Genomic DNA, 15,833 nt, shown 5'->3' with positions numbered 1-15,833 from the left:
ATCTAATGAGCAGATATTCCTGTACAACGCTTGGGGTTTAGCAGGGATTCTGCAAACACAAGCCATCACAGAACGGAGCGGTTGTGCGTGGATTCCAGGCTGTGCTTAAGCTCCAGCAGCAAGGAGAGGGACGTGTTTGTCCATAAAAGTGACAATAATTTGGCTTTTTCTAGAGATGGCTACCACATTGAAGAAAGTCACTGATAAGCCTGCACAGAAAATTCTACAGAAGATATAAATCTGTCACACTTTTGGGTTTCCTAATGGGCACTACTAATTACTCATGATGAGGCTTTTTAAAGAAGCACAGAAACAGATGAGGCCAAAGGGGCTAAAATAGATGTCCAGTACAGGAAGTTTTGCACTTTGGAAAAAAAGATATTTAAAAGTATCATGTTAGAATTGGAAGTCACTGTTAGGATTAATAGCACTAATCAGGAACTTTATTCTTAAGCAAGTATTCCCAAACTGGAAAACCCCAAGACGTATTTGGAGGGAAGGAGAGAGAGGGAAACTGAGCACACAAATTAATGCAAAAATAGGTATATTTCTTAACCCACCTGCTATTAGGTCATCAAGAGTGTCGGTAAGCGTCTGTGCTGGAGTGGCAACCATTAATCCGTCTGGTTCTTGAACTAAGAGCCCCTGCCCAGCAATTTGCTGCTGCTGTCCTACATTCTGCTGATTCCCTAATGCTTTCTGAAGTTCAAGAGACTCTGTCCCATTATAACCTAAGTTACCAGAAAAATTACATTGCGGTGCTGGCAAAGGCTGGATAGGGACAAACTCTATTTGTTCAGCAGGTGGTGGAGACTGGTGTTGCTCATCATCTTTAGACAAGATTGTGTCAACCTGAGGTAACCCTGAAAAGTTATCCTCTGGCAGACCCTTATCGGCTTCCACTTCTGGGAAGACCCCTGTAAGTGAGCACTGCTGCTGCAGGGCAGGTGGTGTGTCTGTCTGACCTTTGGTCTCCAAATATTCTTTGGTAAACTGCTGTTGGGTTTTCATCTGCAACTGCCTTTCCACCTTCTGCAGCTCCTTCAATATTTTCTTCTTCTTCTGTACTTGTTCTTCTCTGTTCTTTTTAAGTTCTTCAATTTTATCTTTATTTAAAGGTTCACCTTGAATTAATTCCAATGATTTAAGTTGTGCTTTTTCAATAGCACTAATTCTCTGTCCAAGTTCATTCAGCTTGCCTTCAGTCTCTTCTACTATGCATTCCAAAGGCTGGTATGGGTGAAAAGGTGGCAGTAGGTCCTTATCTGCTACCTGCAGGGAACTTGACTTCTGCTTGGATGCACCTAAGCACATGAAAAATGTTTGAAAAAATGCCATGCTGAAGATACCCCAAACCTCCCCTCTCACCCACCAAAAATAATAATAATAAAAAATAAAATAAAATTTAAAAAAAATCTTTACAACTAACACTGCACAGCTGTCAAAGCACAGAAAGGTAAACCCTACACTCCATGTTAAGACAAGAAAGGACAAAGCAGATAGCCGGAATTTTCAGTATTGATCCTCATAACCCTTTGAGAGCACAGCTATAGTTTACAGTTTCTGACATACTTGACAATGCACTTGGGAAGGGGAATCAGCAAGAACAGCAAGGCAATTTACATGATTTACTGAGTTCCCAAAGTTCTTCTGCATAGCTTAAAATAAGAGTATTTTCCAGAGGCTGACTTCCAACAGCAAGGTTACGAGCAGAAAGACTCTATAGCTGAGAGCAGACTAACCTGACAGTAAGATGATACTTTGAACTAGGATTTCTCCAAACACTGTAGCATTCACCTTCACATTACAAGCAGAATCCTGCCACTGCAAACTTAGTACTTACAAGTGGAGTGTGAAGTTTTAGCACCTTTTTAAAAATTCTGGGACCAAATGAACAACTTGCTCACTTTCCCTTCCAATAACAAAGGAACAATACTGTTCATTATAAAGACTTTAAAAATAACCTTCACCAAGGCCCACCAAAGCCGGGCAGCCCTGCCCCAAGTGCTGACTGCCCTCAAGCAAACCATGGCTACTTTCCCCGAAGCCACATCTGGGAAACTCTAAGTCACATCTTACTAAAAGGAACCTATTAAGTGCTGAGATTTCAATTATTACTTCAGTATCAGAACTTTAATTAAAAATGTGAAAGGTTTTAGCTTGATTAAATAATTTTCTGCACTAATACTCATTCGCTTTACCCAAACACTGACATATGAAGCCTTCAAAAAAAAAAAAGTTGAAGTTTTACAAAGCAGACTCACATAATTAATCATTAAAAGGGGTACTAAAATGATGTACAGTTTGAGCCATGGTTTAATAAAGTTAGCAAAACATCACACAGTTAAGTGAAAGTCTGGATGCAAGAACTAAGTTGTAGAGGAGTCACCAGCCCTGGAAGGATTAAGTTTCCTGAAACATAGATTTATTTCTCTCTGGGGCATCCTTCACAATACACTAATTCACAAACAACTTCATTTTGCATTGCTGTCAAAACAAGAGTTGTGTACACTTCACTTTGAAATGAATCTTTTTTGGAGGAACTAACTGTAAACCAAATAAATGTGAGATTTTTCTCTTATAAAGAGAAAGAGCAAATATTAAAATAGAATTGGATCAACTCTGCACTGCATACCTTCAGCAGACTCACAGGAGTGAAAGCAAACTGTATCTAATTAGATGGGAAACAACAAGAATCTTACTGATCCCAGGAAACAGCCCAGCATCCCACATGTGGCCCCTGGAGCCACCCTTCAGGACACTTCCTCCGCAGCTCTGTACTCTGTGCAGGTCAGTAATTCCAGCTGAGCACCTCTCCCCATCACTGCTATTACCTAGCTCTGAACCATGAGTGAGTCCCCAGCCAATTTCTCAGCAGACAATAAGGAATTTGGGGGAAGTTCAGCAATTCCTGGCTCTGTGCTGGCTGTTTAGCTCGAGCCTGCTCTAACCTGTGGCCCCTTTGGCTTTGTCACACACTCAGGGTTTATCCTTTAATTTTAACAAGTGTAACTTACAGGTTTTTGAGAACACTCTTGAGAAATTTGCACTCACCAAAAATCTCTGAAAGGCTTGTCTATATCATTGTTTTGAAACGAAGCTGTGCTTCACTGCTATCATAACCAAACTGCAAATGAACCCTGCCTTCAGCTGAGATGGGAACCCTCTGCCCTGCTCTGTTTAATATCATCCCTAAGGTTCCTGTACCTATCATTCCCAACCTAACAGAAGGCATTCCCACAACCCAGCAGCTCTGGACACCTTCCATCACTCTAGGAAAGAAAAGCTACAGTTCAAAGAGCCCCCCAAATAATAAAGTATCAATGTTGTCCCTCTCAATTAAGTCTGTGCTGGGGAGAAAACAAACCTGTCATGGGAAAGCTTTCTTAGGAGCACAAAAGGAAGGAAAGAGCAGAAGCACAACCCCACCTTGAGAGCTGGGCTGGGCTGAGGAGCCAGGGCTGGGCTCAGACAGCACCAGACAGCAGCTCCAACCGAGAATCATCACGGAAAGGTGGGACAGTTTCTGAAGACAGGTGTTAGGAGACCAGCTGGGCTCTCAAGTACAGAAATTTACATTAATCAGCTGCTAATTAGATAGACAGGCCACTTTTCAGGTTCCAGATCACCCTTTCTATGCCAGAAAACAGTTGCAACCTGTAAATGGAGATACTGGAAGAGGACGAGGGGCAGGAAGAAAGATCTGCTAAACCTGCCATGTCCACCAGAAGAGTCAGGTCAAACCAGAGGTGGAGAAGGGTATATAGCTACACTGTTGGCAGCTTTGAATATGCAAATATTGGATGTACTAAAAAGTAGCATTTCCTGGTTTATCCAAATCTCTATATTACAATATCCTGAAAAATACTGTGCCCATTTTAGTACATAATTATGAACAGATACTTTATACTTTCACTTTTGAAATATGTAAGTAGAGTAAGACTTAAGAATCCAATCACAGGCCTGATCACAATCACGTCGACCTTTTTTTTTTTTTCATTTATTTTGTACATTTATCTTTTGGGGGCAGCATCAGTCATCTACACAATCAACCTACTACCAAATTACACCTAGCAACATTAAGCTGTCAATCTGGCCTCTAAAGCAACTGTTTTCATCATTTTTAGAAGACTTGTTTAATATGAAAGTTAAGTTGTTTAGACTGAAGATGACTGAAATCCAGATGTTGCTACACAGATACCACCTGCTATCCAGTACCACAATTACAGGAAAAAAAATGGATCAGCAAACCCAGAGTGGTACTGGGCATGCTAGGAAAGCCACAGAGTAAAGAAGGGACTGATTCCCCAGTTATTTTGTGAGCAGTATGACCAATTGCTCTTTGATTTGCATTTCCACATTCCCCCAAGTTCTGGTCCCTACCCTGTACAACTCAGCCTTCACCGCAATTCCTGCAGGGCATGCACATACCTTCAGCCAGGTTTGTGACCAACATGTGTGACTCAGGGTAAGACCTACTCTGCCCAAACACAGCTTCCCATCCACTCCTCTGATCTCCACTTCTCTCCAGGAAGTGACAGGTGTTTCCTATAGCAATTTCCTGTACTTCTCCCATACACTTAAGACCATCTCCCACAGACCTGAGTTGCAACAGCCCATTCACCACAATGAGCCTCTCCCAGGCATCATTCCTGTCTCTTGAGCACCCAGTAAACATGCAGAGAGGACATCATGATCAGGTTTTAATGCTTATGGCTGCAAATGACATTTAAAGTCCCTAAACACTGTGAGCAAGAACCTCAAAAAATAGCCTTCAGTTTTGTAGTCCTTGGGTGGCTTTCTCAAGCAATTGAACTCTTCTAATTTAAATTTGCTTAGAACACATTTAGTATTTATACAGTTGCTGCCAACAAACAAGCCTCATACCATATTTCCTGAGTGGTTATGATTCTCAAGGAACTTGCTCTTCTAGCCCTGACTGATAATCCATAGGATGTCACTTCTCCCTGGAAAGAACTAATTTATATGCCTTTCAGTTGTATTATACTTAATGTTTTATTAGACAAAATTCTGAGATTTGTGGACAGCTCCTTAATTTCTGTTGTCATTGTTAAATGAAAAAAAAAAAGTGGATTGAAATCCAAACAGTAAAGTCCAAAAGATTTTTTCCAGCATAAAAAAACGACAGTAAGAAAAAAGTCAGCTCTGTGATACCCATTTGTACATTCAAATACATCTTCTCTGCTGGAGACCCTGTTACATAAATCTGTATGAATCACCATGTCATTTGTATGCTCTGTAACAGAAATGCTTGTCCGTTGTTCTTGCACTTGAGGTTTTTTTTTTTTTAAATCTGATTTCACTCAGAAGTTGAGAGTTCAATTTGCAGTCTGCTAAAACTCACCAGCCTAATCAACATGAATAAAATGAACTCAATATTGAATTGTCATGAAAATTCTGTGTTTAAGTAAGAAATTCATCTCTAAGGACCTGGAGAAACAATCAGTTGCTCCATACACACACAAATGCAAAGTACAATATTACATAATCTTGCTGATTTGGAAAACAAAAGAAGCCTGCTTTTCCCAAGCAAATTCATCTGCCACGTGGTTTTTAATACATACTGATTTCTTCTTTATAAAGAAGAGGTTAATTGGTAGAAGGCTGAATGATGACTTTGTATGTTCACAGTATCCCTCCTGGAACCATGGAGTAATTTTGCCAGTCTTTATCACACCTGCAGCTGTTTCTATGGAAAATTGCAGGGAATAGGTGCAATGCTATCCAACAGGCAACGGCTACACAGCTGAAAGAAACCAAGCCAAACTGAACTCAATTTTCAGCCATTCAAAAATTTGAGTTCTTTCCAATCTTAGTCTTCTTCCCAGGTTTCCTCTGGTGGCTTCATGGTATATAACTGGAAAATTGCTAAGATGTAATTGAATTAGTTGGTGGCAAGCAGGTGACTGAAGCTTCAAAGGAGCAGAATTTCACAAACCACCGTGAAAAGACTGTTAACACATTTGTGCTCCTGGGACCTACACGTGTCTGGGTGTCAAATCACCTGCCTGCACTGCTGAGGATTTGCAGAAAAAAGTCTTTGAGTCTACAAAGAAAGTATTAGTAAAGCTCAGAAGTCAGGACACACGGATGGTGAAATCTCCCTTGGGAACTCATCCCAGACACCTGGGCCAGCTGCTGACCCAGGCAGGAAGTTTCCAGGAGGAAATGGCAAGAGTTGTCAGAAGATGTTGAAGCACATTAAACAATGAAGCAGCTGGAACTGTGCAGTAGAAAAATCTGGTAAAAATCAGAATGCAAAAGCTGGAAAAGTTGGAATATCAGTTTGCTTTACTAATGCTTTTACCTCCATGAAAGTCATATAACTTCCTAGACTTACTGTAAACCTGGCCCCTATTTTTATTAAATCACACAATGCATGAGATCTCTGCTGGGATACATAACTCAGTATTAGGCATAGAAGTCAGATATCAGAGTAAAAAATATTTATTGAATTTGTAGCCATTGAAGTTACATAGAGTTTGTTTTTCTTCCCCTTCTCCACACCATCAGATTGTTAGATCTAGCATGGGGATCCAGGAGATACCATATATTGAATATTTAGCTGTGAAAGCTTATAGATTCCAAAAGTACCAGTCAACTTTAGGGGAACTCTGGTCTCCTTCACAGGGATCAAAGGCAAATGTGGGCAGCTTTCACCTGAGTAAGTCTACTGGGTCTTGTGGAACTCTAAATAAACCCCACACCCCAAATGAGAACCCGCTGCAAGTTACTGCCCACTTAAAAATGACAGTAGAAAAGTCTAATGACAGCATGTTGACAGGTTTTAAGTACTCGCTTTAGGCCAATTAGTTCATTTGTAAGCACAATTTCAGAATAAGTATGAAGTAAAACAAATCTGGAGAAAAATTTACTGAAAACCTGGTACCTCATTCTCCCAAAACAGACTGCTTTGAACTTTGACATGTTTGTAAACAGCTGATGTTAGTCAAAATACTTTGACTAAGGAAACGACCCTCCACAGGCTCCCTGAGCATCCTTTGCTGTCCCAGCGTGTTTGATGACGATCTAGAACGTGCTCTGTGCTCCAGCCCTGCACTCCCCAGCACATTGCACAAGGCTCTGCAGGAACCATTCACAAAGTAGATGAGATTATCAAGAGCTGGTTTCCTGAAGAAATCCAGTGGCATTCCTTTGGACTGCTCCCTGGGCTGGGCTCCTCCTCTCCCAGGGAAGCAGGTGCAGGGCCACGTGGAGCTGCAGCACAGCCCCGCACTGGACAGCCCTTGTGGGGTCCCCTGGGAAGGACCCTTGGGCCTGTGGAAACAGCACACTTGGGTTTTGTACCCAAAAAGCTCTTTGTGCTGAGCTGCTGCACCACTGCTGCTGCTGAGCAATCCTGCCCCTGCTCAGCAAGGGCAGCAGCTGGTAGAATCTGCCAAGGAAGGCAACTCCTGCCTCTCCCCGTGGAAGCAAAAAGAGCTGAACTGCACTGGGATTTCTTTTACATGGACACAGCAGACACATGCTAAATGTAGTGCACTGAGAAGAATCCTTCCTAAGCAAGTAGGAGCCGAGGTCTGGTCAGTCCCATAACTAATTCTGTTCCTTTTTTTACCTGATTTTTCTTCAGTTCTTTCCAAATTACCATCTTGGAGTGTCACCTTTATCTAAGCCTCTCTGGATTCACTGCTGCCTCTGAAATGATTCTCTTTTCAGTTGTTAAACACTGATATTAAATCCTTTCCCAGACTAATTATTCAAATGGTAATGATCCCATGTGCCTTCATGCTTTACTAAGAATAATAATAAAATTCAAAATTAGACCATAAATTCCTCTTGAAAAACCTCATGTCATATCTGAATTGTAACAGAAACACTTAAATGTGTTCAAGTTTTACATTTGACTTGCCAAGAACTCTTCAGAAAACAAAGTGTCATTATTGCATTTCTTGCAAAACACAGGTCCGTAAAAAAATCTTACCGTGCTAAGGTTAAGAAGGCAAGGTACTGCTCTCCTGCCTCCCAGTAGCTCACAGTTTATACAAAAACTCAGGGGCTACTTCTAATCAAAGGCAAGTAATTGTTCTGCCCCCAGATAAACAATTTTGTTATGCAAGAACTTGACTGCTCTCTTGCCTCAGAAATAACGACCACCTCAACTCACCCCCTCTTTTGCCCCTCCTCTCCCACAAAGTTTAGTGATGGAAGTCTGGTGAATTAAAGCCACTTGTGTGTAGCAAGTTACAAATGGCAGTTCAGCACAGCACACCAACTCTGCACTCCAGTGAGCACACAGCATTTAGCACAAAAATACCATTTCCCCCCTAAAGATCTGACAGATACAAGAGCTTTGCACAGTTTTTGGGAATGCTTCATCAGCCTGATGACACATTTGGGATTGCTGCATCTCCTGCAACACAGCAGGAGTTTTGCTGACACGCATGAAGCATGTCCTGAACCCCTGCAAACAATGAGATCTCCCTGTGCCCGTCCCAACATCATGGTACTGCAAAAAACACACCTAAGGATGTGCTGACATTGGCAATACAGTGTTTGTAATGACAGCTGCTTCCTAAACTACAGTCAACTATTTGCCTTACATAATTTAATTAAATAACATGAAACTTTTAGCTTTAAACTTCAGTCTTCTGACTCAGCATCAACTAATCCCTTACTGATTCCCATGCACCACAAAATGTGCTCCCAGAACACTCCCACTCTGCAGTGCTAACAGGCATTGAACTGGAAGGGCACACATGCTGGTATACAGCTTTTTGATGGGTTATTTGAACCAGAAGTTGTATATTCTTTTCATTTGTTTGGTATTCATTTTTATGAAATCCAAAGTATCAAGTGTTGCACATCCTAGGAAATGAGACAGCAAGGGCATCTGAAAGGTCACAGACATGGCATATGCATGGAGAGGGACACAGCTGCACATTCAGGCACCAGCAGGTACACGATGTTTTTCTCTCTTTATTTGTGCCCCTAAGGGATTCATGGTTGTTTGTTTGCTCTGGAATTGCTCAGTGCTTCCTCAAACAAAGGATTTAAGCCAATCTAGCTAACAGAGCTTTGGATACTGTAATGTTTAAGATCCCCATCCAAAACTGTAGATCATTAGGAGCTGCAGTTCGTAACTTTGCACTCGAGAATCTGCTTCTCTTTCTGAGCTGACTTAGCAGATACGAAGATTTTGTTACAGAATCCACAGCTGGAAACAAACTCCTTAATTGCCATTTAATGACTGCTAGGAGTTTTAACCAATCAGTTTGACCATGTTCAAAGCAAAAACTCTGATGTTATGATTACTTACAAGAGAACTACTTCTAATACAACAAAAACTCTCCTGTAAGTAGATCTGCACCAGTATTTTATAGGGCCAACATGCTTGCATTGCTACTGAAGGAACAGGAAAAAGTTGCTGCATCGAGTTCATGGATAATAGCTGCAACTATTCTAGAAGACCAATGTACAATATTCAAAAGTGAACACCACACCTAGAGTACATCAACTTTTTTATCTGTCTGCACTATGGCAGTTACCATAAGCATTTCCTTCCACAAAAAATTGAATAAGCATAATTCTAATAAATTAGAATAAGCATAATAAGATTAGAATAACCAATGTTGCTATACTGTAGAATGCAAGAAAATAAGGAAAAAACTATGAACTATATAAAATAGTTTTAAATTATACCTCATTAGAGATGTTCAAGAACTGATGAAATGGACTACACTATGCATAAGCTCTAATAAAATGGTCCCCAGTCTATCCATTTCCAAACCATACATATTCTCTGAGTGGCTACATACTGACCTTTCACCACTCCCAAGAGAGGTGGGGAGTTCTCTTGAGGGGTCCTGTCAGGCTCCTGGGGAGGTACAACCATAGCGAGCGTATGCACCGGGACACGGGGAACCTTAAACAAAGGCACAGACACGTGCTCAGGTAAAAACACCTTCTGGCAGAGCAGATCTTCAGGTGTTAATACAAAGGTACAGATCAACAGCACACTCCAGCCCACTCCTCCCAAACTGTGTATTCTATGCTACCTCTTGGTATGACCTGTCCTGTGCTTTTTTATTGGGATAATATGTCAAAGTTAACTGTGCTGCTCTGTGTGAGATCCCAGGCTGTGTTGACTGGAAAACTGTTAATTGCTTTAGGCTTTTAGTCAGCTAACTCCCCTGGAAAACTGCCTCTTCAGACTGCAGAACTCTGAATTTACACAATATATTTTCTTTTATATAAGAAACAGAATCAGTAACACCATGTGAGGGGTGTTACTAAAGCCACAAGGCTTTAGAACTGTTGAACCAAAATACTGAGCAAATGCAGGAAAGAAAACAACATCCTTTTGAAATCCTAGGTTTGGGACTATCCTGTCCAGGGAGTAGAAAAGGGAACAAAGCTCATGTGTTCTTCAGGTCTCTGTAGCTAGGACCAACCAGTTCTCTCACTCTCTACCATTCTCATGTGTGCAGGGTTTTTAAAATTCCTTCCACTGTTTACGTTCATTTTTTGAAATTAACAACTAAGCAAGTGTTTGTTCCCAACATTGATGGTGCTATTTAAAAAAAAAAACTCCTTATGCCTTACCTGAGACTGATCCTGAGATGGAGGTGTGAGCTGGGACAAGTCTGCTGCAGGAACCGACAGAACATTGTTTGGGTAATCCAGCAAGTAAGAAACAACATTTGTGTGTCCTCCCTTGGCAGCTTCAATGAGCATTGTTGAGCCATCCTGAAGTGAGATTTTGGAAACAAAAAGCCAGAAGATTAGTTTTTCTCCCCGGTGCAGTATCCCCACATAAGATATGATTCTATGATTTAAATTTACTACTCCAAAACCAGCCAAGTGGTTCTTTCAGAACCTATGAAACATAACAGCTGCAAGCAAATACCTTGAGCCGATGAGTAGGATCTGCCCCGTGAGCCAGGAGAAGCTCAACCACAGCCAGGTGACCTCCAGCACAGGCCAGGGACACCACTGTGTGATCATTGTTGGCTGTAGCCCTGTTCACATTGGCACCTAGTAAGAAATGATCTTAGAATTAAACACAAAGAAATCCTTTCTAAAAGAAAGTATCGACAAGTACAGTATTTTGTGGAACAGAGACAAACTTTACTCTTGTAATCCAATTACTTCCTACACACTTCTAGGGAAAAAGCAAGGGATTTTGACTAACTGATTGGCTTCCACACATCCTCCTCCTCACCTTGTAAAGACAAGGCAGTTGCAACAGCAACAGTGGGCTTTTAAGTGTTAAGTGAGGGAACACATGGTGTAAGAAGCACAATTCCAAATGTTCACTCTGAGCTCTGAGCAACATCACTATATGGTGCAGTTGCTACTGTTTCAGACAGTACTTGATGTGCTTTTCTGAAGGAGGAAGTGCTTTTTTAAGAAACTGAAAATATCTGCTGTACTTCAAATCTATCTACACAACAGAGTAGGAAAAGTAACTAGCAAAATATTTTGTAATTCATTCTATCATGAACTACATGAAATTCAAAAAACCCTTACGTGTTTGACAAATGCTCATATCCACATAACCAGAATACTTTTAAATATAGATCACAAACACGTGGCACTGTAAAGTGGCATTTTAAGCTTTTTAATTAGTTATGTAAACTAGCATTTACCTTTGCTAATAAGGAATTGCACGGTGCATAAGTGACCAGCTCGTGCAGCCTTCATTAGTGGGGTTCTCCCACCTTCAGATTCATGCTCCTAGAGAAGAAATAACAGGTGTATAAATGGGCAAAAAATTGTACCATTGTTTCAGCTCCTGAAGTATTTTGTGGTGGGACCAGAATTACCCATCTTGTAGAAGATCTATCTCACAAGCAGACTGTAATAAATATAAACTGACTGGAGTCAATTTTCATGTTACCTAAAATACCAAATTACACTGTTAAAAATGATTAGGACCACATCCATATTGGTATCACACCAGGAAGCTGCCATACTTACACTCCCTCTTTTTTATTTTAGTGTTCACATGCATAACATACATGAGAACAGTAACATCTTCTTTCCTCCTCAGAAAGGGTGGAAGATTGAACACAAACGTCACCCAGCATCAGGAAGTGCACAATAACCACAAACTGCAGTGCCTCAGTCCAGAGAGCTGCCACGTGCTGCCAGACCTCAAAACTGCAATAATGCCTCGAGTGCACACAACATTTATAAAACATAAGGAAGAGGATCAGAAATAAGAATGAGACAAATCACTGCAGGTCACAAGAAGTCTCTAAGAGGATTGGAGAATAAAGCAGAAAGACAATAAAAGGATGATACAAACCAACAAAAAGGGAATGAGGATCAAGAACAATTTTCTAATCTAAAAAGTTTCTGAATACTGAAAAGATGTGGTTGAATCCAACTGTATTAGAGCAGTTACAGAACTAGACAATGTGCCTGCTATGTAGACATGATCAATACCACAAAGAATGCTGAGCAATGATATCAACCCACCCGCAGAAAAAGGGGAGAGAACATCATCTCCCTGTGAGCATTTGTATGTGCACTCTACATTCAGTATTACCCTATTTAAATAATGTTCAGTCTGATCAATAATATACTAGGAATGCGTGGTTTTTAATCAAATATCTGGGAAGCCAAGCTCTAAATTCACTCTTTACTTCATAATTTCATGTATACCTGATAGCAAAAGTTAACATTTAGTACTGACAGTGGATGACATGGCTACAAATCAAGAAGAGATTTGACAGAACAACTCAATTCCTTCCCATAGTTTCTGTGTTCCTGAAAACTGCATATGTCCTTTGACATATGGCTTACTTTGGTTACAAGCTGTACATTAAGTTAGTTTTTTGTTCATACACTTGAAGAGGAAACCTCTTGACTGGATCTTCTGTTGGAGACTGGCCCCCAGTCCAAGCCCATCCTTCACTGTAAGAGGTTACATTGCTCCTCTCCTGCTCTGCTCCTCAACCTTCACAAGAGCTCTGTGTTCCTGTCCACCACTGCTTTAACACACAGCTAAATCCCACAGTAGTGCTCTGATTTCTTTACTTATTCAGTAGTATAACACACAATCATATGCAGGCAGACACAAAACCCTACAGACTTACTACTGAAGTCATATCTTTTTCTTTTCTTTTTTTGTTTATTAAATAAATTCCCTCCACAGGGCAATGACTGCTTAGATGTCAATAAATACCTGCTTCTGGACTGTCTGCATGGCAGAAACTGGCAGAATTGCAGGACTTGTAAACCTAATTATGTTAACATGTGGCCCTACGATTGCAAGAATTGGCAGAGTGCCCTTGAGCCCTGACGCTTACTCTGGTATTTGGCATAGTTTTTCCTTCCTCAGCCACTGCCAAGAGATCCTAAAAAGCCAGAAGCTGCTGTGTGCCTGAAGCACAGCAAACCCCTGGTTCCACCAGCACATCACTCCCAAAGCAGCTGTGGATGCAAAGAATTCCTAACCACCACTCTGCTCTGAGCAGGACCTGGACACTGCTGCCTGAACTATCTCACACCCAGTTCTAAATCCTCGCTGATGCAAAGATGGCAAGATGCAAAATTTATTTTAGGTCACCTTAGCTATATTCAAGGTAGCAAAAACCTTCCTATATTGCACTGAGATACAGCAGATAACTGGCAGTAAGGTATAATTATTTGCAACATTCTGCCTTCCTAACAGACTTCACTGTTGGAAGTCTTAAACACGGACGCCAGGAGGCTTCCTCATTTAAATGCAATGCAGTGATTCTGCCCAGTTTAACCAACTGTCACTTCCTCAAGCAGGCAGAACTTGATCCTCAGCTACTACACACTTCCAATCCTTGCAGCACCATGCACACCATCAGTCCAGCCAAACCAAACCATTTGGGTGCCCACCTGCTGCAGATCTTCAAAACTTATGGCATTTTGATGGTATTTTTCACATTGGAGGATGGAAACGCATATTTTATTTTAAGATGAAATTAATTCTGACTTCAGCACTCTCTATAGCCCTAATAATGGCCACCAGACAGCATTAACTCAAGCTTTAAGGGAAGACATCTAGGACAAGCCAAAATAAGAAGCTGAGACAATACAGTGCCTTTGTCTACACACATCCTGTCTTTTCACCTAGAATAATCATAAATTTCAAAGATTATATATATCTATATATATCTAGATCTGATCTCTTTTTCAGCTGCATTAGATAATCAAAATCAGGACAGAGAAAATGAAAGTTGTCCCAAAGCATCCCCATTACTTTTCCAATGTGCTTTTCCCCTTGTATTTATATGAAGTGCACACCAGTGCTTATTTTGTATGATCTAAACCCAGTAAGTTGTCTCCAAACACAATTCCCTTGCCTCTCTGCACTGTAGGAGTCACCACAGTATCCTGTCTCTTGTCACTGCTCCAGCCCTGAGGAATATGGTAGTTAGTGCAATCAGGAAGAGGAAGAAAGCAGAACACCTCTGCCACATTTGGAAATAAATCCATTCTCTAAACCCCTGGGTGATGTGCTCTCCTGCTAATTCTGCTGGGATAGAAAGAACACCTGAGAAGAATTTTCTGTGTGTTTGGGTAACGGATAGGAAGGGAAAGTGAGAGTGTTACCCAAATCAGGCAGCAGTTTACACTGTCTGCACCTTTTCCACTGAGACTCAAGAAGGAGATGAGATTCCAGTCAGCAGTAATTATTTCCTTTCTAGACAAATCAATACTTCCAAGAGCAGAGCAGAAGCAGAGTCATCAGGAGCACCTTATGACAATCACTGGTATTTTTTAATTCTTCCTTTTGAGTTCTCTGGTTTAGGCAATTCCAAGATCAGCTACATAGAGGCTTTTCCCCCACACAATTCTTCTTCACAAATATTTATGGTTATATTAATCACTAGGATAGTTTCTCTGAGGTTTTTTTTTTCCCCAATGTCTCGTTATTTAAAAGTTCAGGAAGAAAATCTGTATTTTCAAAGTAAAGGTCCAACTTTTCAGTTCTTTAACAAGCCCCCCTCATCCATGTCAACAGTGAATATTTAACAGAAATCTATGTATTATTCTAAACAAAATGATCTACAGAAAGCTTTTCAGGCAAAAAAATACAGGCCCTAACACTTTGCTGATTTTCAAGACTGAACTCCTATTCCAGCAGTCACCAACCTACCTGCCCCAAATAACCTTCCTGAAAACTCAACTAGCCCTTTAGTTTAAAGCAAACACCTGAAAAAGGAAGACCTTAGAGGAAACTAACAGATTTAAGAGGGCTGCTATCAATGAGACAAGCTGCTGCATTTGGGAAGGTTGGGATATTATTTTTTAAAACCAGTTTTAGAAAACCCAACAGAAGGGAAAATACAGGACAAGAATGCCCCATCTAGTCCATACAGTGAGTCTCTCTAGATCTTTGAAGAGACTGAGATGCCTTGAAGCCATGCTTGTCCTTAGCATGTGTCCTGAGGCTGCAGCTTACAAGCATCAAAGGCCAACCTCACCTGATGCCTGCCCGGCTCTAGGCCCTCCAAAACTGTCTTCTTAAAGTCCTCCTGTTTGTCCTGCAGAAGGAAAAAGAACAACTCACGGCTCTTGTTCTACAAACAAATGTTCCTGGTCATGAAGACCCGGAACGTGAACTTAAATGGGATGAGATCCACCAGCTGGAAACTGGCTTGCTGGCATGAGGCAAGCAAGAACAATGGTAAGACCAAGCAATGAAGCTCTCATGAGTTCAGACTCCTACCATGAACCATCCAGATCCACAAAGAGAGCACAAAGGTCAGACACAGCATCTTGTTACAGACAAGATTGATTTTTTGTTCACTACTGGCAAAACAAAGAATTTCATTGTACTTTGCACTATCCAGAGACTTCAA

At 41.0% G+C, this 15,833-nt stretch overlaps 1 protein-coding gene across 13 annotated transcripts in view; it reads right to left on the bottom strand.

Annotated features, from left to right (window-relative positions):
- LOC309578709 (ankyrin repeat and KH domain-containing protein 1-like) overlaps nt 1–15,833 on the bottom strand; it is a gene marked incomplete at its 3' end in the record, with an annotated part of 101,328 nt that overhangs the window by 36,760 nt on the left and 48,735 nt on the right. For 12 of the 13 annotated variants that reach the window (XM_082291509.1, XM_082291504.1, XM_082291510.1 and 9 more), the window contains 5 exons: nt 11,634–11,721; nt 10,892–11,019; nt 10,588–10,731; nt 9,805–9,907; nt 561–1,304 (listed from right to left, as the gene is read on the bottom strand). In XM_082291509.1, the coding sequence (XP_082147635.1) occupies nt 561–1,304; nt 9,805–9,907; nt 10,588–10,731; nt 10,892–11,019; nt 11,634–11,721 (1,207 nt within the window). The remainder of the gene's footprint in view (nt 1–560; nt 1,305–9,804; nt 9,908–10,587; nt 10,732–10,891; nt 11,020–11,633; nt 11,722–15,833) is intronic. The other variant, XM_082291508.1, reaches the window with a different exon arrangement.

The sequence above is a fragment of the Coloeus monedula genome, assembly GCF_965178545.1.
Source record: "Coloeus monedula genome assembly, chromosome: 15".
Lineage (NCBI taxonomy): Eukaryota > Metazoa > Chordata > Aves > Passeriformes > Corvidae > Coloeus > Coloeus monedula.
The sequence above is the reverse complement of the archived record's forward strand: the minus strand, read 5'-3'. Positions and strand labels throughout refer to the sequence as shown.